This window comes from Nilaparvata lugens, chromosome 2 (assembly GCF_014356525.2).
Source record: "Nilaparvata lugens isolate BPH chromosome 2, ASM1435652v1, whole genome shotgun sequence".
In the NCBI taxonomy this organism is placed as follows: domain Eukaryota; kingdom Metazoa; phylum Arthropoda; class Insecta; order Hemiptera; family Delphacidae; genus Nilaparvata; species Nilaparvata lugens.
Window position 1 is genome coordinate 25,150,086 of NC_052505.1, and position 22,875 is coordinate 25,172,960.

The 22,875-nt window shown below is 35.2% G+C and overlaps 1 protein-coding gene across 1 annotated transcript in view; it reads right to left on the bottom strand.

Annotated features, from left to right (window-relative positions):
- Nucleotides 1–838: 838 nt before the first annotated feature.
- The window catches only part of LOC111045009 (intraflagellar transport protein 88 homolog), a 34,770-nt gene continuing 12,733 nt past the window's right edge, over nucleotides 839–22,875 (bottom strand). The window contains exons 6-17 of the mRNA XM_039420884.1: nucleotides 22,073–22,290; nucleotides 21,058–21,167; nucleotides 20,078–20,199; nucleotides 18,767–18,914; nucleotides 16,148–16,344; nucleotides 14,423–14,609; nucleotides 10,975–11,122; nucleotides 8,987–9,098; nucleotides 6,024–6,258; nucleotides 4,147–4,272; nucleotides 2,778–2,993; nucleotides 839–1,498 (exon numbers count right to left, since the gene is read on the bottom strand). Coding sequence (XP_039276818.1) covers nucleotides 1,377–1,498; nucleotides 2,778–2,993; nucleotides 4,147–4,272; nucleotides 6,024–6,258; nucleotides 8,987–9,098; nucleotides 10,975–11,122; nucleotides 14,423–14,609; nucleotides 16,148–16,344; nucleotides 18,767–18,914; nucleotides 20,078–20,199; nucleotides 21,058–21,167; nucleotides 22,073–22,290 — 1,941 coding nt within the window. The 3' untranslated portion in view covers nucleotides 839–1,376. The remainder of the gene's footprint in view (nucleotides 1,499–2,777; nucleotides 2,994–4,146; nucleotides 4,273–6,023; nucleotides 6,259–8,986; nucleotides 9,099–10,974; nucleotides 11,123–14,422; nucleotides 14,610–16,147; nucleotides 16,345–18,766; nucleotides 18,915–20,077; nucleotides 20,200–21,057; nucleotides 21,168–22,072; nucleotides 22,291–22,875) is intronic.

Below are 22,875 nucleotides of genomic sequence, written 5' to 3' on the forward strand. Positions count from 1 at the left end.
GCTTTGTCGAATAATAGACAAGGATAGCGAAACCTAAGTTGATCAAATACTGTCATTATAACGTGGACCTCACTATAGCCAATCTATTGTAAAGAAAGCATCAAAATATATATTCTATATTTATAATTTATATGAACTTCATGATTGGTTTTCTAGTATATGAACTAGAAAGTACTAGTAATAACTAGTATAAAGCTGCTTATTAACAAAAGTTGTTTATCAACAAAATGTTAACAACTTAATCTTCATAGATTGTATTAGATTGAACATAACTTTATCATACACATCATGATGAACATAAATGTGTTTGTCAAGTTCCGTTCAATCTAATAGAATCTATAAAGATTAAGTTATTAACATTTTGTTAATAACTTTGGTATAAACGCAGCTTTAGTACTAGAAATAACTTATCAACTTGAAATTTTATAATGGTGTAACAACTGAAACTAGTTTCTCGCATTTTCTATTAATATGATTGAGACAATTCAATTACCCTGGCTCATCATGAATATCTATCAAATTATCACCTTCACTGCTAGAATGAAAGTAAGGTCTGAATATTTTCTTCATAAAATAGTAAATATTGAGCTTAATTTTCCAAGTATTCCCTTAATAATGTTGAGAATGGAGACTTGTCTCGAAACACGTCCGGACTTGACAAGTAAGTTGTAAAAGTGAAAAAGTGACTAATACGATTTGTCACATACCAAAGGTTCAAGTTAAGATGAAACGCAAATTTAAGTAAATCAAATTTACTAATATTTCTCAAAATCTCAAAATTCTATTTCATATTAAATGAAAGATACATAAAAGAAAATTTAGGAAAAAATTGATAATATTTCAGTGATCATAAAATAATTTATTTATTCAATTATTTCATAAAAGGCACCATAAATTATCCAACCAAGGCACCAATTATCCAATAAAGAGTATTATTGATAACAATCGATAACAATCGATATCAATTGATAACAATTGATAATAATGATTAACAATCATTTATTATTCAATCGATAAGTAAGTATTTGGTTATATATTGTACGGAACAAATCGTTATTAAAAACAATAGACTAGACCTAGAGTAATGAGATCAAACAACAATAATTAAAGCTGGATAATTGTGCTACAATAAGAATAATTCATCATTATAGTGATAGTGCGTTTGAATCGATGAATTGCCTTTGAAAGTCTTTGGCCCGGTTGCACAAAAGCCGGTTAAATTTTAACCGTGGTTAATTTCACGAGAACCAATCAGAGAAGGCCTTTTTGATAAGACGTCTTCTCTGATTAGTTCTCGTGGAATTAAATTTTAACTGGCTTTTGTGCAACCGGCACAATGCAATATTGACTTTCAATATAAACAATTTTACAAAATCTTATTCAGGTAGCAGATCGTCTCCAATTTCTTCATCAGCAAATTCATCATCGAAATTTCGCCGGGAGCCTGCAGCTGTTCGAGGTCTTTCCAACGGTCCCAGAGGATCACTGTAGCTTGCATCTATACAAACAAACATTTCTAAATTGAATATTTCTTAAAAGTCTCCTTAATTGCTATTTCATGTGGAGGAGCATCCGATAGTGGGATTCTCATTATGAAGTCAGTGAACATGATGGTATTGCCAATTCTCATATTTCCAACGCCTTCTACTGTATAGCAGATAGAATGATTCAAGTTATCCCATTATATCTGTTTCAATATCAATTGTTAATTCTTGTAAATAATATATTAAATATCATCAATAATTAAATTCTTCTCTGCTCTATTAGAGGTTAAAATTATTTTTGTATCATTATAATTTGTAATTTCCAGTGGTTTATTTATTGTTATCAGTTGTTCATTTTATGTTAGAAGTTGCTGTCAAACGGCGGTTTCTTGTTCAAAGCCTCTTGTTGATTATACCTTTCAAGTATACACGTTCATCATGCATGTCCTATCGTTAGAGGGCAAAAATATAGAATAACAGAAGTATAATATACTTGATTGATTAGCAATGGTATTGCTATCCTTGTCTATCATTCAACAAAGCGGACAGCGCTATCTCTTTCTTGCTTTGCTCTGTTGCCAGATCGTCTTTTAACAATGTAGAATTATTAATTATTATTATTATTTTATCTTTATCATGAAATCATTGAAAAATATAATTTCTTGCTTGATAAAATATAATTTATTACTTTAAACGAGAATGAAATGTTAATATTACATTAATAAACCTGTATCAGCTACCGTCTATAGAAGGCATTGACAAGACAGAGGATCGGCAACGTTGTTATCCTATATTTCTCCACTGCCATTATAACGTGGACCTCACTATAGTAACCTATATCCTATGTTACCTATAACCTATTACCTAGTAACTATGTTATCCTATCTTTCTCCACTGCCATTATAACGTGGACTATAGTAACCTATATTGAGGTCCACGTTATAATGGCAGTGAAGAGGAAGATAGGAGAAAAACGTTACCGATCCTCTGTCTTGTCAATGCCTTCTATAGACGATAGCTGATACAGGTTTATTGATGTAATATTAACAGTTCATTCTCGTTTAAAATAATCAGTTATATTTTATCAAGCAAGAAATTATATTTTTCAATGATTTCATAATGAAGATTCAATAATTTATTGATTAATTATTAATTCTACATGGTTTAAAGTCAATCTGGCAACAGAGCAAAGCGGGAAAGAGATAGTGCTATCCGCTGTGTTGAATGATAGACAAGGATAGCAATACCATTGCCAACCAAACACTGGATCTCACTATAGCAGTGGTTACTGACCAATATCCCTCAATTGTTGGCTGAACGGATCACCTGACGACTCGATCAACTGCATCTTGGCGATGCGCTGCGAACTGATGCTATCTCTGATGCTGTCCCTGGTTGGCGGAGGCAGTGAGCTCTGGCTCCCCGATCCACCCCGAGTGGGGGGCAAGGGGGAATCGGCCGAAGGACTCAGCCCCCCCCTCGACGAACGGCCGCTGCTTCTCCTCGATCCTAAACATTACACGCAAACATAAAAGTAACTGCACAAAATTAATAAAATTAAAATGATTGAATAATTAAAATTGATCAAACTTGAGAATTTGTGCATGTGAAAGGTTTTACCATTTTATAATTAATAAAGTTTGTAGAGTGGATATTGATGTTGTGGAAATTTTCCATAATTTAAGAGACTTGAGATTTTGTTAATATTCCAATTTATTTCAATAAAAAATATTATTTTGCAGGAGCATGCTTTCGTGTGTGCTCACACATCATCAACTGTAAGTTAATTTTATAATTGGTTCTATTTTATGGTAACAAAACGGAAACAATTAAAAAATTGATCAGGAGCTCATGAATCAAGTTAAACACTGATTCATGAATCATGAATTCAAGTCTGAATCAAGTTAAACACATTTTCTATATTCTCTATTATCTTCTGTAGATATCAATCAATCGATGGATAATTATTGATATGTTCAATAGAATCTACAGATTTAATATGATAAAAAGATGCCAAGTTGGTGGGACGGGGGTGGGCGGAAGTCCATGTAAATTGCGCATGCCTAACTGATGAATTCCTGATTAAAAACTTACGGCTTGTAGGCTTGTTTGATTCTAGCTGAATACAATTCAGCTGGTTGACTAATTCTAATGCTAGGCATAGTAGCGTATTGATGCTGTAAATCGAAGGGGTAAATCGGTCCAGGGATCAAGTTGTGAGCTCGTGACTGTATCTCTTACATTTTTGTTTTTTGTATTTAATTTCTATTGAAATTCTGGTAACCAGAGATAAAGTGATACAGATCATGTGAGAGATTGTCTGGTTATGTATCTTTGTAATGTACACAGATTATCATTAATACGATAAATTTGTATTGTTTCTCACAAGGAAAATCTTAATACGATAATTGAAACCATTTTGAGAATATATTATGAACATGTTTTGTAAATAATTGTTGTAACATTATAATCCATTGAAGTACTGAACTATATTACATATACTAAATCTACTGAAGATCGATAGGAGGTGAAATCTAAATAGAGATAGAATAAATTATAGAAGATTTTGCTAGTTTATATAAAATCTAATTTGAATATACTGTAACACTTATTTAGCTGATAATAACATAAGCATTTGGAAGGAAAGTTGAAGAGAACTGACCTGATCTGCTGCTGCCAATGCGTTCCCTCAGCTCTTTCGACTTTTCAGCCTTTTTCAATTCCATTGCATACCCGGAGGCTTCCTTCAAGCCAAGATCACTGCACATTCGCACCAATAGCTTCAGACCTGAACAAGAGTGCCACAAAGTATAAGTGCCTCAAAGTAAGTAAAATAATGTATTATAAATACCATTGATAAAATAATCTAACTGTCCATAATCTCAGTTGCAATAGAGTGGATTTTCTTGAAGTTCCCTGGAAAGAGTCACATGCAATCCACAACAGAATAATAAAAAATATAAAAAATACTGTTAATGACAGTATTTGATTAACATTGGTGATGCTATCCTTGTCTATCATTCGACAAAGCAGATAGCGCTATCATTTCTATATCTGTGTTACCGCCAACCAGTTGGCCGTAACAATCTAAAATGTGGCCAGGTCGTTTCTCAAAAATGTAGAGATATAATTAATTGACAAAATATTCAATCTCAATTTTGCAAATTTATTATTTAATCATTGGAAAATATATTTTCTTGACGAATGGAATACAGGCCTTATTGATTATTTCAAACAAGAAAGAACCGGTAATATTAAACCAAATATACCGGTATAGAAGGCAGTGGTAAGGAAGAGAATCGACAACGCTGTTCTCCTATCTTTCTCCACTGTCATTATAACATGGATCTCACTATAGAAATTACAATAACTTATTAGTTTTCCTGTAACTCCCATTTTTCCAATAAAGATAGTTATATCTTGTTGAATCTGCATTTTTCGAGAGAAATTGTCAGTCTACATTTTTTTGGAAAAACATGAGTTGAGGAGAAAATCACTGTACACGTTTCCAAGGACGAGTTTTGTTGGTTTCAGCTACTGTAGAGTACCTCACTAATATGGCTCATGCCGTCGGACCAACAGGAGGAGGGTTCCTGCTCATAGTAAAACAATGCTATCAAATGTTGCTGTTTTTTATATTTCCGGTGCTTCATTCTGTTCAGTATGGCTCTTGTCGATGATGTCTATACATAATTAGCAGGATAATAGTATTATAGTATTAATAGTATAGACCTACAATTCCGTGTTTTGTAAAGAATCACAAAAAATTATGTTGAATGTTATTTTTAGAGGTGAATAATCCTATATATTTTTTTATTATAACATGTTGAAGGCTATGTGAATTTATTGCTTTTAAAAGATTCGACTACTTGTAAATGGTGAGTGGATCTGCTTTATTCTATGTAAAAATGTCATTAAAATTGTCTGGTATTGTAGAGATGATTCAAGTATATCTACACAATACTGGAATATGATTGACTTTCTAGTGACAACAAAAAAGTGTTAACCTATGTGACGCTTCTGTGGTTACTATTTCAATCCAATTGAAAATAGGTGGGTAGTGTCCCACTTGAGGTTTCCAGTCAGAGCCGCCCCTGATCATTAGTGCAAAAACTTTTGCAACAAGTTATTTCCAATAACCCAGCCTTTTTCGCTATTCTAAACAAGTCTCCGGTTCCATAAGCAACGGATTAGCGATGTTCTACTGTACTAGAATACTGCGTATACTGTACTTCATTCCGGAAAAATATGAAATTCTTTAACTTCTTAAAATGTATGTATTCAGGGCTACTTATTTTTTATATATAAAATAACATCATAGTACACTTTTTTCGAAAAGTTTTTAATATAAAATAACAGATTAAAACACTCAGATTTTAAAACCTGAAGATGATGTGAAACATCGAAACTAGTTGTTTTAATTGTTATTTTACATTAAAAACTTTTCGAAAAAGGGTACTATGATGTTATTTTATAGATAAAATTCTATAAATTCGTTTGAATATGCTCCTTGGAAGACAACGTCAACGGAGGACTCACACTCGATATTGTCAGGGAAGTCGGTGTGAATGTGCTTGTAGGTGGCGAGAGCCTGCTGATAGTTGCCGCTGCGCCGATAGCAGGAGCCAATGAGCAGCCGCCATTTTGGCTCGTTGGGCTGCATGCTCGCCGCCCGCCGGTAGAAGGAGACCGCCTTCTCGGACACGTGCAACGCCACAAAGTAAGCGCCCAGCCAGTCCAGCACGACAAAGTTGGACGGAAAGTGGCGGTAGGACTGCAACAAAGTGGTACACAAACTATTATTGTTTGGCAGCAACAAAGTGGTACACAACCTATTATTGTTTGGCAGCAACAAAGTGGTACACAACCTATTATTGTTTGGCAGCAACAAACGTTATAGGGCGGTAGGGCCTACATCTATATATTATACAAGTTCTGATGAGCATACAAGGTGCGGTAGAAAGGATGAACGGTTTTCAAAAAAGTAATATGTCGTTACCTGTGCATAAAAAAACATTTATTTACAGAACAATATTCACATTATCTTACAATTTTAGAAAATTAATGTTTGAAAACAATATCTGACAGGTGACGGCCGTTTTCAGCGATGCACTTTACAAGCCGCTCTCGGAAGTTGGTTTGTACTCTTTCTAACATTGCCCTGCCAATTTGTTCGACTTCCTCACGAATTGCTTCCTTTAGTTCTTGAAGTGTACGTGGTTTATGCTGGTAAACACGTGACTTCAGGAAACCCCACAAGAAGTAGTCGCACATGGGCAGGTCTCGAGAACGAGGAGGCCAATCAATCTCACCAAACCGAGAAATGATGCGACCACGAAAAACAGCCCGAATTGCTTCCATTGAATTTCTTGCTGTGTGAGCTGTCGCCCCGTCCTGCTGAAACCATACTTGCCGGATAGGAATATGTTTCCTTCTTAATTCAGGTAGGAAGAATTCAGTGAACATCTGTCTATAACGTTCTGAGGTTACAGTTACAGTGGTCCCGTTGTCGTCTTCAAAAAAGTATGGACCAATAACAACTGTACTGCTCACAGCACACCAAACTGTCACTTGGGGACTGTGTAATGGTCTCTTATGCATTAATTTTGGATTTTCATCTGGTCAATAACGATAGTTCTGCTGATTAACGGTACCATTCAAATGAAAATGTGCTTCATCTGTCGTAAACAAAATGATGTTTTCATTTTGGTCAAGTATGGCCTCCATTTCTCGAGCAAAATTCAGCCGCTTTACATAATCGCCAGGATTCAATTGTTGAACCATCGCCATTTTGTAAGAATAAAATCCTAGATCTTTATGTAAAATACGCCTTACTGACCGATCACTGATGTTCAGTTCAGAAGAATGTCTCATAGCAGATCGATTAGGACTACGGAGTATGGCTTGCCGTTCTCTTTCCACATTTTGTGGAGTGCGTACAGTGCGATGAGCCGCTGGTGGTCGTTTATTCATTACTGTTCCTACTGAATGAAATTATTTTACCCAACGTAAAATGGTGTTACGAGTGGGTACATTGTCATTTCTCGCAAGATTGAAATGACGACGAAACTCGCGCTGAACTGTAATGATACTCTCATTATTACGCACAAAGCTGTCGTGAGTAAACACACGATGTTGCACATTCCACGAATCCACGATGCCGACTAAACAATGACTAGAAAAAATGGTATGATCTACCGAACACATGTTCACTTCAGCTGGCCCACCCGACTACCCAGATCAGAATACTATCTGTTCTAAAAACATCCATCCTTCCTGCCGCACCCAGTATTATCTCATGTTCGACTTGAGAACAATATCGAGTGCCTCCAATCAGGAGAAGGGCGCTCAAGGTCTATCATGGATGTTTCTTGATTCAGATCCGCTACATTGTACTTTTTTGGCGGGGGTTAACGGGCCATAGAGTTCTTCCTGATAGAAAAAAGGCATTTGCATTCTTGGTGGAGTTAACTCCTTTGGTCGTGCTTCCTGCAAGCCAATTTTCAAAGACTCAGGACTACTGAAGGTTCTAGCTCTTAATTATTTGCAAGCGATTCTGTTTGTTATAAAGAATGGGCATACATTTGAATCAAACAGATCCCAACATTCGCATTGCACCCGAAATAATATTATTCAATTCACAGAACAACTTTGTTTGAGAGAGGACCATGATTTGATATGTCATGGTTTGATCGTTCTGGATTGATGCTCTTCAATCAGCTCCCCACCACATTGATAAATTCAGATGTCAAGACGCTGTCAAGAACTCTGACTCAAAGACGGTTAGATAGAGTATCATGTTGGGTAAATGCTGTAAAACTGTTAGGGAATAGAAAATTACAATTTCGCATGATGCAAGAGCTCTGCTCACTTGAGCGACTGAACGTGATCAACTAACAATAATAATAGGTAGTTAATTAATAACTGATAGGATGAAACACTTGCAGACCCATCTTAGTCAAGTGGAAACTTTCATCTACCTGATCCCAATAAATGTGCAATGAAATTATTGATACAGTAGAATTCTCAGCATTCGTTGAATGAAAAGCATTACGGTAATAATACGGTTATTATCTCCTAAACCACACAACAAAATCTGCCACACGAAAAGAAAATAAAACTATTAACGTTATCCAAGTTTTTACAAGCAACTACAGTCTCTGCTGACATCAGTATGACACCTAGGCCTACATTACAGCTTGACTTGTGCATGAAGTAATAAGTAATGAATAAATTGAGATGTTTTTCAAGCAATATGATTTTAAATCAGGAAAGCTGGTGGTTCAGGTAGAAGCGGTCACCCGTCCAACGAGAGTGATAGTACTCGTTACTAAAGGATGTGTTGGCTGGGTCAACCACTATGGAAGTTAACATTCAATTTACGAATGAGTCCATTTCGAGTGACTGAATAAAAGTCGTTTTAGTCAACGTAGTAAATATGTTTTGATAATATGAAATTACTACTGAAAAATGATAGCAAAGCATAGCAATGACGATCTCACCTCAAAGTAATAATGATATGCCTGTTGTTTATCATTCTCATTATCGTAGATCTCACCAAGCTTCTGCAATACTCCAGGATCAGATGGAACAATACCAAGTAACTGTAAAAACCTAAAAAATAGAACACATTCGTTAGAATTGATAACTTTGTTGACTTCTCACAAAAACAAAAACAAATACTCAAAATGAATACTCAAGAGTAAAAATATCAATGGCGCAGACATACTTTATTAGAGAGGCTCTGAAAGGATTTTCTCCCATCTACTAATGATAAAAAGAAGATTCTTTGCACTGATCGAATAATATTATTGGAGTTACAATTCAAAGGAGAACTCTTAATATTTATTTATTGCATAAACATACACTGCTGTCAAATATTTTCACAATTTGAAAGGAACTAACTTTTCAAACTATTGCCAACAATAATCCTTTACTTGGAATATTGTTGTGAAAACACATAGCTGTATCACACATTTCTACTAATGCAGACTCTTTGGGTGTGATCACATTGAATGCGTATACGTGCAAGTGCAAGATTGGTTATGCATGACCAAGCGTGCAGATGAGAAACTAAACTGGTAAGAGCAATAGGAACAATCACACTGAACGCTTGCACTTGCCGGTTGCGTTCAGTGAGAGCAGATACATGCGTGTTTCAATGGCATTTTTTAATTGTTTTTCAGCTCATGTATGATCTGACGTGCACTTGCACGCATACGCATTCAACATGATCACACTCTAAGGCCGGTTACAGAGCTCGACCGACCGTCAGTGCGTATTTACCATCCTGACCGTACGCATCAATGAATCAGTTTTACACATTCAGAGCTCGACCGACCGTCAGTGCGTATACACCATCCTGACCATACATCAGTTTTTCTGACTCACAAAATGGACGCCTTTACAGATTGTTTATTTGCAGCTCATTATCTTCGTAAACGAAAGATTAAAAGACGTAGATATCACGTATCAACATGATTTAAAAGAAAAAAAAAACAAAAAAAACGTAGATATCAAGTTCACCCGATGGTCGCCCAAAGAGCATTTCAAAGGGAATTTAGTACCATTTACGTATCATTGCTTGGGGTGAAGATACATTTTTCAACTACCTCAGAATGTTCATCAGAAATTTTTATGAGTTATTTCGAGCTTGTATCACCATTGGGAATACTTGCAGTCACTTCAAGTTACGGATCAAATAAATGTAGATAATATTAATAATACATGATTTTTCCAATAAATAATTTAGAAATGATTGAAGAAATGTATAGAAAAACTCTGAATTCAAATAGACACTATTAGTTGAATTCATTTATTATGCTATTCAATTCAATATCAGCTGATTGTCGGGCAGAGGTGTCAGCACATTGATTATGTTGCGATCGGGCTACTGATCAGTACAGCTCTGAAAGCTTCTATTTGCTTCAATAGCGCGTCAGTCGACCGATGGAACGGATGCGCACGAGCTCGACCGATGGTCTTCGTACGCTGTATAAAACGCATGGTCCTGACCGTACGCATGCGTGCCGTCAGTCGAGCTCTGTACGGATACATGGAATATCTATGGAAAAGACAAGCGCGACTGACGTACGCACTGACGGTCGGTCCAGCTATGTAACCGGCCTAAGCTATCAACTTCTCAATTTCAGGATTACCAACATCTATCTTAATTGAATGATGGCAGCATGATTAAAGTCTTGCGTTAATTTTGGGATATTTATTATTACATTTCCAAAACAGGACATGCTTTATTAGTTATTGTTACTCATGGGGCTTAGTTGTATATATGTGAGCTTCATTAAAACTCACACAATATGCCACCTGTCAATTACTATAAATGTTACATACAAGATTGGTTTTATTTGATAAATTTTTCAATATATTAAGCCTAATTTAGGCTTATACTTGGGCTTATAATTTAGGTGGAATACTGGTGCAATCAATAGCAATGTGCGCAGGTGCACTTGAATTAATGAGACGCATTTACCAATCGACCGCTTGCTCAGTATCACCGATCAGCTCATGCAAATGTCCCAGCTGATATAGCACATGGGGGTGATGGTTGATAATTGCATGCAATTTCAGAAAGTACTCGAGAGACTCCTCGAACAATCCTTGCTGTTTTGTTACAAGACCTGATACAAACATCAACATAAAATGCATTTCCAACATTGATTCTGATAATTATTGCTTCAAGATACAAAAAAGTATTGATTATCAGAAACTACTCTCAATGTGCAGAGGTTTGAATCCATGCTAAGAAACCTAACAGAATTATGTTATCCTGAAACATAGAACATAAGGGATTTTGAATTATACATCTAAATTGTAACAATCGGAAGATATTGTTGATCGAGAACTAAAAATCATCGGAGTTGATTTTTTTATATAAATTTTACTCATTTTTGAAAAATCATAACTCGGTACTTATTGGAGATAAAGAGTTCCGAATTATCTAATTTTATAATCTGAAAAGGGCGAGAGCAAATTTTTCTGTCCGATTAATGGATTTGGCAGAAATAGCTGATAACTGGAAAATGAACTGAAAATACGAGGTTTTTGGGCCACCCTGTATCTAGCATAAGGAAATTTTGCATGAAGAAATTGGTTCTGGACTTTTCTCAAGTATCCAAATAACATATTAAAAAATTAGAACTACAAAATAAATTGCAAGCACACCCCCTTTTTTATGTCTATATTGACTGGACTACTAGCATTTTGATGCGTTTTTTTTTCTATTCTCATAGCACACAAACTATACGGGTTTCGTCCCAGTCATTTTTATTTTGCCCCATATTGTTGTAAATTTATTAAATAAACTTGACATACAGAGTTCAGGGTGATTTTGTGTCCTGTCACTCAATTTTTAATGTGATTTATAAAACGGAAATTTAGTTGTAATAAAAATGTATAGTTGTTATACAAAGTGCGGCAGTCAATCGGGCGATTTTGCAACAGCGCTTGTGTTCGTTTGGCTGGAGTGGGGAGAACGATGCTACGCCCATCGTGTAGAAAACTTTAAAGCATTTTAGTAGCAATGGAGCAGTGGACAGGAGCACAGCGTGCTTATGCCGTAAAATCATTTTATAAAAACAGGGACAGCTATGTGATCGCTCAGCGTGAATTTAGAAGAGAGTTCGAGATTCATCGTAATAATGCTGTTCCATCAGCCAATGCCATAAAGACCTGGGTTCGTAACTTTGAGGCAACTGGTTCTACAGTGAAGAAGAGAGGTGGTAGTGCAAAAAAAGGTCGTACACCAGAGAACATAGCGGTAGTTGGAGTAATGAGCGATGTTAGCAGAAGACTTACTGAGTGCATACATAGGAATGGTGGACGTCTGACAGATGTTATTTTTCGAAAATAAGACTTTTCTTTTCTATTTTTTTAGTTTTATGAGTTTGTAAACTAAATGCTACTATCTTTACTCTGTGTTTTTGTATGTTTCATGTCAATAAATCTAATCATTCACTCTTGAGAACGCTTTTAAAATCGCCCGATTGACTGCCGCACCTTGTACATACAAGATCATTTAATATTTAGCTCTCATTTCTCAGGATAGCCACTAACGGTTGAACGAGCAGAGAAACGCCTCGAGCAAAATTTTTGGAAGTAAGCTTTTTGTATATCCAATTTATGTTGTTTATTTTTTCTTCGCTGCTCTATTTGTTAAATTGTTTTTCTATCAAGATGAATCTTAATTTTCCAGTGGTTTATTTACTGTTATTGGTTGTTGATTTTATGTTAGAAGCCTCTCGCAGATTTAGGGTCGTTTGCACAGTATAGATTGCTAAACTCGATTAAGTTATCTGAAAGTTTAAACTTGATTCGGTTTTCTCAGAGCATTTACTAATCCAGTTTAAGTTAAACTAGTTTAGCGTTAAGTTGGTAATAGAATGTCATCGTTTATAATACCAGGAAGGCTGATTATTACAGGAAATTTGTTATTTGTTTACAAACCATCAGTAAATTGAGGTTATATGTAGCTACTATTCTTTTGTTCAAAAGAATGTGTGAATGTTTTGTCCACAGAGCTGTAAGCTGTAACCTACAGTAATAAAAGTGGAAAGCAATCAAGAATTTTTTAAAAACATATGTTTAGTTGGCACCAAAAAATATATTTTAAAATGTAAGATAGAAAAGTTATTTTGTTAAGCTTTAATCTACTACGGTCTTTCTCATTTATTAGAAATCTCTCGAAAGCGAAATATGTCAGTTATGTGTTATTAAAAACATGTTTTCTAATCCAAGACCACTGTTAAAAATTGTCTTAATTTCTAAAGTGGATTATTCAATCAAATACTAAATTGGCAGTTGCTTTACTCAAGCGAAACCGTAAAAAGTTCTCTATCATCCCAGAAATTTAAATTATTCGTTTTTTGCCCAATTTTTCTCAGTTTTAAAATTTCTTCGCAGTCATCTTTATCAATCGCATTAAAAACTTCTATCAATTCATCCATTATAATTATTTTTACATTCAAATAATGATTCACTATAACCTAAATAATTACCATCGTCTACAGAAGTAATAAAAACAACCGTCGAAAAAGAATTTATTATGAGCTGTTTCCCCATCATATCTTTACAAATGTCAAGTTAATCAAAATTATTTGGTTTAAACCTCCTGCTTTGGAGGTTTAAACTTACCCAGAGATTAAACTCAATACAGAGTTTAAACTGATACTGTACAAACGGAATTTTAGTTTAAACAAAAAAAAAACCCAGATTTGGTTTAAGCTTTAGCTTAAACTTGCACTGTGCAAACGGCCCTTAGTGTATGACATGCACGTTCAACACCGATAGTGGTCAGCCTTAGTTACTGTGATTAAAGAATATGCTCGAAATGTCCACCCATTGAGGTTATACAGTATACAAGCTTCGACTCTTTTCACCATATTCATGTTCCATGGTAAAACACATTCTGTTGATAAAATGACCGGAATCCACACAGAATGTTACACAGCTCAAGGATAATCAACTCGTTCAGGATATGATGTTTCACCTCTATCTTTTATAATCAAGCCTACTGGATATTCATAATTTATTCAACTGTACTTTGAGGAATAAATAAGTATTTATTTAATGAATAGAGCTAACAATACAATAGTCAGGAAAGAAAAACCAGGCCATTGTCCAAAACTTCTTCTAGTTCTTAATTTTGTCTGAACCCATCCAAATATTATGTAGGTTATGTCCATATTAATTTCTACACCAAATCATCCTAAAATTGTAAAAAATCCTAAAATTTTAATCCAAAAATTGAAACCGATAATCTTTGTTGTGGCGCAAACCAAATGTGGATTAGTACAGTAAAATGTTTGTTTCCAGAAAGTCTTTCAATATAATATGGGAATACATTCATAATTTACTATGATATGGGTGATTTCGAATAGCCTATAAGTAGTTATAGTTATGTTTGATATATAAATACATACCTAGATTATAGATGGCTTCAACACATGAGGCGTCATTGTCCAAAGCGAGGGTGTAGAGATCCTTGGCTCTGACTAGTTCTCCCCTGCTGAGACTGCAATTGCCCAGGTTGACATAGGCTCCAGCATTGTACCCATCAGCCTCTTTGGCTGCCTCCCCGCTTTTCTCCGCTTGTTCAATGTCTCCTTGCTATCAACCGCAACACAAATCAAATTTATTTGACTTAAAATAAGAAAATGGACAATTAATCAATCAGAAAAACACTGAACTTAATTATTATAAGACAACAATTCAATGAGAATACTTAAAATTGTCAGAACAACGCATTTACAAAATAATTAGAAACTAGTTTGTTTGTTACACTGCTATTCATCTACTACGTAAACTTTGAGAATCAATGAGCACACTATTTATGTGGAATTATATATAATGTTATATACAAATAATAAATATATAAATAATAGATAAATAATGCCAATGATTTGGCTGGTGCAGGTCTGGTGTCAAGAGAGCTGATCATATTCAGGGTCTCTGATATGACTTAACGACTGCTTTTAGGCAGCCGGGAACGACAGTTTAAGGCTGTTCGGTACACTTTTTTATTTAAATTGGATAATCTTTTTCAATATAATTGTTAAGATCATTATAAGAGTGAGAAAAAATGGCAACTGAAATTTTCAAGTGGTCTAATAAGCGAGTTAAGGGTTGTTGAAGTGCTAACTTTCCAGATTCCGTTTTCTTTCCAGATCATAAACGGTTTCGACTATATTAACAGAACTTCTCTTAAATATTCAAAAAGTGTATTTCCAAACAAAAATATTTTATTCCCCATATCGTTCATAAATAAAAAAGTAACATTTTTTGTAAATTCGATAACTTTTTTATTTTGGCATAAATCGCGAAAAAACGCATATTAGAACTAAGCCAATGATATACTGAATGTATTAAAAAAACTTCAATGGAAAATTCCAAACCGTTTATGATCTGGAAAGAAAACGGAGTTAGCACTTTCAACAACCCAAACTCGCTTATTAGACCACTTTAGTTGCCACTTTTTCTCACTCTTATATCACTCTTTTCTCACTCTTTAATTGATCTTAACAATTGTATTGAGAAAGATTTTACAATTTGAAAAAAGTTTACTGAAAAGCCTTAACGTATGAATTCGAAACGCGGGAATGACCCAAGAAAAATATCAGGTTAGCCGAAATTCAAACTCGGGGCCTCAAAGGTAGCGTCTTTCACTACGGCCACTACACTACATACGATGACTTGGGTAGACACATTTAATAGATCTCAAGCCAAAATGATAACTTTTAAATTTACAGATTGAAAGAATATGTGAAGCGGGTCTGGTCGCTTTGGCTTAGTATAAAATGAAGCGCTTCTATCCAAAGATTGTCAGCTTAGTGTAATTTGGGAATTTTGGCGAATAGTTTTTGAATAGTAGCTCTCATAGGAATTCCTTCTAGCTACCCTCAATGTAGTATGCACCCTCGATTTGTAGTATCAGAAGTCTGGTAGATGATAGCAATTAATTAGGTAAGGATTTCTTTGATATTTTTTTCGTTTAATACTTTTAAATGTGTTTTTGATAATTTTGAAACACACACAAAAAATCGATTCCCCTTTCGGATTGGTCCAGTTTCAGATATGTTCGACGAGTGAACCATATTACACATTTCTACATCAGGAGGAGAATAGCAACAATTCTAAACATCACTGACCAAGAAATAGATGAAGGAGCAATTAGTGGCGGCAGTGCTGGCTACTTTACTGCCCTTCTTCTCGAAAGCCCTGAGGGTGTCGACGGCCTGCGGCAGTTCGCCCTGCTTCAGCAAGGTCACCGCGCGATTGATCTCAAGGTCACCGGCCAGCGGCGCGTACAGCGAGTTCTTGATAGCTTCCACGCACCAGTTGTAGCCTAGCCACCGACACAACACACTTCAATCTCGTTATTCAAGACTTATAACAATGTTCATCAATGCGTCAAAAAACAATTATAATAAACAGATAGCTAGATCTTTCTTAATCTATGAGTATTTATAGATATATGAGATTACGTCAAGTAATTAGTTATTAAGAGTTTTAATAACTTAGCTTTTAATAGCTTAGTTATGAAGACTTTTAATAACAAATTCGTAATAGCTGTAAAACTCTAGTTATATTGAGCACTTGAATCGTTAATTTTGAAATATCGGGGCACCGAGCTTCGCTCGTTATTTATTTATTGATAAACAGAACACAATTTTTTAAAATGATTGGGGAAGGACTAACAGACACAGCCCAAAACTGTTTCTTCACCGAATTTAGAGTTATACACTATAAATAGTTCAAAAAGTAGGTTATGTTCCATACACTTGAATGCAGGTCCAATTTTCAGTCCAAACATTTGAAAACAGAAAAGTTCTAATTTAGATTGTTTACAAACCAAATTGAATAACAAAATAGCACCCACTGATCACTTACAACAGTAAAATAATGATTAACTAATCAGGAGGTACCTGATCGATGCTAATCAGGAGGTACCTTATGGATTTTATGCCTAAAGAGGCTAGACTGTTTAAACTTTTGTTTTTGCGTTTCTTTATTACTAAGACCAGGCGCACACCAGTTAGGCTGAGCGCACATCAGTTAGTCAAGACAAGACAAGACAAGACATGATCAGACATGTTTAGTCACAATACTTCACATTGCTGCTTATGACGCAACTCACACTGATTAATCATCGCAAATAGACATGTCAACTATTATGACCAATCGTCACTAAGCGTGACTGGTCTTTTGTCTTGACTAACCGGTGTACGCCCAGTCTTAAATTATATCTGTAATTGAAAATTTGAAATATTAGTGCGGTTCATATCAAAATCGAATCAAATCATCCCAATCTGATTTTATTTGATCAAAAAGTCGGCATTTTTACTTTCCTTGCCCTATTACCATAGGTAAGGAAAGTATTGCTTTGCGAAAAAAATTAAGGTACCCCAATTTCTAAATTTCTATACGTTTCAAGTTCCCCTGAGTCCGAAAAAGTGGTTTTTGGGTATTGGTCTGTATGTGTGTGTGTGTGTGTGTGTGTGTGTGTGTGTGTGTGGTGTGTGTGTTGTGTGTGTGTGTGTGTGTGGTGTGTGTGTGTGTTGTGTGTGTGTGTGTGTGTGTTGTGTGTGTGTGTGGTGTGTGTGTGTGTGTATGAGTGTATATGCGTCTGTGTACACGATATCTCATCTCCCAGTTAACGGAATGACTTGAAATTTGGAACGTATAGTCCTTACACTATAAGGATCCGACACGAACAATTTCGATCAAATGCAATCCAAGATGGCGGCTAAAATGGCGAAAATGTTGTCAAAAACAGGGTTTTTCGCGATTTTCTCGAAAACGGCTCCAACGATTTTGATCAAATTCATACCTGAAATAGTCATTGATAAGCTCTATCAACTGCAACAAGTCCTATATCTGTAAAAATTTCAGGAGCTCCGCCCCATCTATGCAAAGTTTGATTTTAGATTCTCAATTAGCAGCGTTTATATACAATTCAAAGAAAAAATTTCAAGTGGAAAAGATTGAGCATGGAAATCTCTGCAATTGATGTCCAGTAACATTTTCACCTAAAATTGAAAATAAGCTTGAAATTCGAGAAAATGTGATTATTAAATTGCAAACTGTTGGCAACTGTTGGTTCTATTAAATCATTCACTACGAAAAGATAGCAGACCTCGTGAGTCTCTAGCGTTATTGTCCTATCACCAGCTGTCTCATATCTTTGAATAGTAGATTTGAGATGCGCGAGAACACTAGCGTCAGGTGATCAATTTTCATAACGGCAAGGAAAGTTGTGTGAGTGCGCCACACCAGATTTTTTATGTAGGCTTTCTATCCTTGTCTACCACAAGGCTGTTGCCAATGAACCTATCGTACTGGAGCTACCTACCTTGCATGTTTCAGCCTACTTTTAATAAGTCAACCATTCACGTTACAGTTTGTTACTAAACAGTTACTCTCCGGTTAGCCTTCTGAATCGTAGAACAATAAGAATGCATTTCTTTCTACCTGTGCAAATGAGTAGAACTGGCCCGTACATGTCATCCAACAAATCATGCACCGGCGAGAGGCTAGAAATGCCGAATATTCCTAACACATTCTAAAAACGAATAGTTTGAAATGATAAAATGAATATAGATCATTCAGTTCAGAATATTCCAATTATTCATTCTAGTTACTCGCTATTGGTCCATTCTTCCGTGAAATTAGTAAGCTCTAGCCTATGAAGGTCTTCCTTTCGACTCACCGCAACGTGAAGTGAATGATGAATCTACTTCATTCATAAGTGACAGTACGGTACATACCAGCGGTGAAATTGTCCTCAATAACAGGAGCTATCAGCTTTGCCGCAGTCAGAATGCTCCTCTCAGCAATTCTCTTGATTTCTCTTTCCAGTGACCGCAGACTATCGTTACGAATAACCTCCAATAGAAGATTAGAGCTGACGTCATCCTAGAAACAACCACAAAATAGAATAAAATATAAATCTACCGTATTGTGGTTCAATGTATAAATTCCAAATAAATGTGAACGTAAAAAATATCATTTCAAGTGGAAAATGTTTATATCTGATCTGTATTGTCATGGTTGGTCAAAAATCTTCAAGATATGATGTACAGCTAAGCGAAAATGACATAATTGTATTAATTTATCATCTTACTTTCAAATTAAAATATTTTTTTATTCCTTCAAGTATTTAACAGTGGAACAAGAAACAAACTCAATATTACGGAATTCCTCCTCAAAGACTTATCGTCTGCGTGAGGAGGAGACATGCATACAAGGATAGAATAAATTCATTTATTCATTCATAGTATTGTAATCCATCTTGTACTTATTAGTACTTATTATGCATTATTAGTACATAGAATTTAGTGTCTATGAAGGTGCTTAATTAAACGTAGACGTTAGGGGTCGGTCATAGAATTATCAAGAAATAAAAATAAAAAATCTAGGTACCCTTTTTCAATTTTTTTATTCACAGCTTGTTTCAACATTAATATCATTTTCAAGTGAGTGAATAAATAAATAACATTAAATAAATACTATTACTAACTTCATGTTTGTGAGTAAAACCTTTAAAAAAGGTACTTGGATTTTTTATTTCTATTTCTTTACCCTTTTTCAATTTTTTTATTCACAGCATGTTTCAACATTAATATCATTTTCAAGTGAGTGAATAAATAAATAAATAACATTAAATAAATACTATTACTAACTTCATGTTTGTGAGTAAAACCTTTAAAAAAGGTACTTGGATTTTTTATTTCTATTTCTTGATAATTATGAGTAGCCCCAACAAAAAAGGGGTTATAGAATGTATGCGCATTAGCCAGGTAGCTGAATAACGTAACCACAACCAACTAAGGTTTCAAACAAGGAATTTAGATTGATTTTGGCGAGGTTATGTTGAACAAACCGAGGACTAGCCTACTCCTTGTACAATGCATAAGTGAGTTGATAGCATGAAACTAACGACGTTCGACGTTCTAGTAGCAGCAGCAGATTCAAATTGTCAGCATAAATGCTTCTCATTCAATCAATGTTGACAGTTTGAAGTGAATCTAGTAGTGCAGGGTTGACGCAGGTTTTAGAAAAAGAGAGTTGAAACTTACAGATGTTGAAATGTATCGATCCTCATCATCGATATCAAGTGGCACATCCAGCAGCATCTGGAACCCGAGCCTCATCTTCTCCTTATCATCCATAGCAAAGTAGCATATTATAGCGTGAAGACCTACACAAGTAGTAACAGAACATTTGAAATTATTAATTTTCATTAGCGAAAACTATTATCTGTGCAAAACTTAGATTGCATCATTGCTCTTATGGAGTACAGTGCTGCCAAATTTCAAAGAATCAGAAAAGCCTGTGAGAGAAAGAGCGAAAAAGAGGGCGTAGGTCTTTTTGATAAAATTAGCATAAACACGGCAAAAGTGTTTGTATTGAAATAACATTGTCCATGAATCACCGTGCTGCAAACTATGGTTTGGAAGGGCGAAAGTAGTTGGAATAAATTGGAAACATATTATGGATAGAACATGAAAAATTACATAAAAATTACTTGAAAAAAGAAATGATAAAAAATCGTACACCTTCTTAAATAATAATACATCAACATCTGACACATCTATACTTTTAAATTCAACCTATGAAGTACAGTAATATGATGATCAACGAGAAGAAATAAGTCAAATTTTCGGCGGCGTTAGCCATGGATCAGACATTCTGATATATTTCACATGATTGCTACTTCCAGAGACAGGGTACCCTTGATCCCTATAGTCTGGACCCGCACTGGAAAACCTGGAAACTCCGCCAGAGGCTTCACTGTGACCAGCTACTCCCAGAATCGGAGAGTCCAGATGACCTCCCATAGTCTGGAGTCTTCACCTGACCGTACACCCATAGGCCAGGTTACTGCCAGGGGCGGAGTCACCGTAGGTTGACGGCTTTTCCCTTTACATGAGAACCAGGGAGCCTCTTCCTGAGGCCTAGTTCGAAGGCCAGCGTTATCCCGTAGGGTCTTATGAGTGACTGACAAAATACCTATTCAATTGATTAAGAAACCATATATAATTTTAAATTCGTTTACCTGCTTTGAAGTCGGGTTTCTCGTTCATGATTCGTTCGAAGTTTGAGCATGCTTCTCCATACTGTCCCATTTTTACAAATAGGATTCCAATATTGTGAGTTATTTTTATCCTGCAATATGAAAATAAAAAGAGTTAAATTAATTAAATATTAATTAAGAGAACCGAAATAAAATTTGATTGAATACATACACGAGAATACAACAACTAAATTTATTCAAGCAATCAAGAAACGTGTAAACAGAAAGAAAATGTGTACTGAAAAATCAAGAGGAATAATATTGATTACAGATTGATCATTGATGGTCCCTAATTTGTTTCAACAATGGATATACTAGCCGTTAAAAAAATTAGTAAAATTTAAAGATTCAATTTCCGCAAAAGCGACGGACACTGGCGAAAGACAACAGGACCGTTAAAGGTGTCAGCTCAAAATGCAATTCCTTCAAAGTTGTTCTGCAGCCGGAGACAGTCGGAGGACAATTTACCTGTGTCTTCTCAGTCTGCTACGAGAGTGTCACTGCGCTAATCTTTTCTTACATTACTGTATTGTGTACACTTCCTTCAAATCAACAATATTATTCGCGAGTTTCTTTTGTCTCCGACGCATACTATTTCTGTGAATAGTGTCTCGGTATCCATTACCCATGAATGTCTCCGTCACCTGTTGCCCAACTTACATTTCGTGAAATAATGCCAATGCATTAATCTGTGAACAATATTCGAGAAGAGAAAAAATCCTAATTCATTCCTCTAAATTGGAAAAGCAACAAATTTAGGCAGAAGCCTAATGTGCTGTTCTTGAAGTAACATAGTTAATAGATAACTGGAAGATTGAACAATTCATTGGATAATATATAGCTAAAGTCTGTTAACCGAAAGGAGAGACAACAACAAAGTTTGGGCTTGAGTAAGTATAAAAATAATAACTCATATCAGCGCAAATGTTATTTAGTTGTCTCTTCTTTCAATGAACAGAGTAAAATGACATAAATGGATAAATAGAATAGATTGAACCTGAGATCCTTGTGAGTGTTGGGCACTTGATCCAGAGCCATCCGATACATTTTCACCGCCTTCTGATACTGACCGAGCTTCACATAAATGTTGCCCATATTCACCTTCAGTCGATGGGCGTTCGGGAACATTTTGTTTTTCGTTATCACATTGTACGTGTTCAGAGACTCTGTGTACATTTCGTTCAGAGCATACTGGTTGGCCAAATTGAATAGTACCTGAGGGAAATTAAACGAAAAAATAAAGTAAAATGGAAATTAGAATGAAGGAGAATACGAAAATAGTAATTAGATTTGAAAGTAGAGAAAATAAAATTCAAAAAACATATAATTTATGAAATAAAACTAGAGATATTTACAAGAGTCTCGATTGTCACAACATGGACAAAATAATTGATTACTCGATTGGCTGTTTGATGGTGGGGAATTCCTTACGGGTCACATGGGCCTCAATACTTTTATTCTATTCTAAACGACCATTAGTAGAATAAAATGAATTAAAATGGAGAATTCATGAAAACTACTTGAAATCGTCACAAATACTCGTTTGAAATAAATTCTCTGCAATTTTAAAACAAACGCATTCAAATAAAAGGTGCGGAATATCAGCCGTGAAAAACAGACAGCCGGAATATCAAATGAATTTTCATACATTGACATGAAAGAGAAACTATTTTCGGTTATTAAATAAAAAGACTAGTCTTTAATTGATAGATAGATACAATATCATTCTCAACTATGAAAGATTGGGAAAGAAACAACAGGCTTAAAGCACAAAACTGTATAATATGAATAATTACCGGT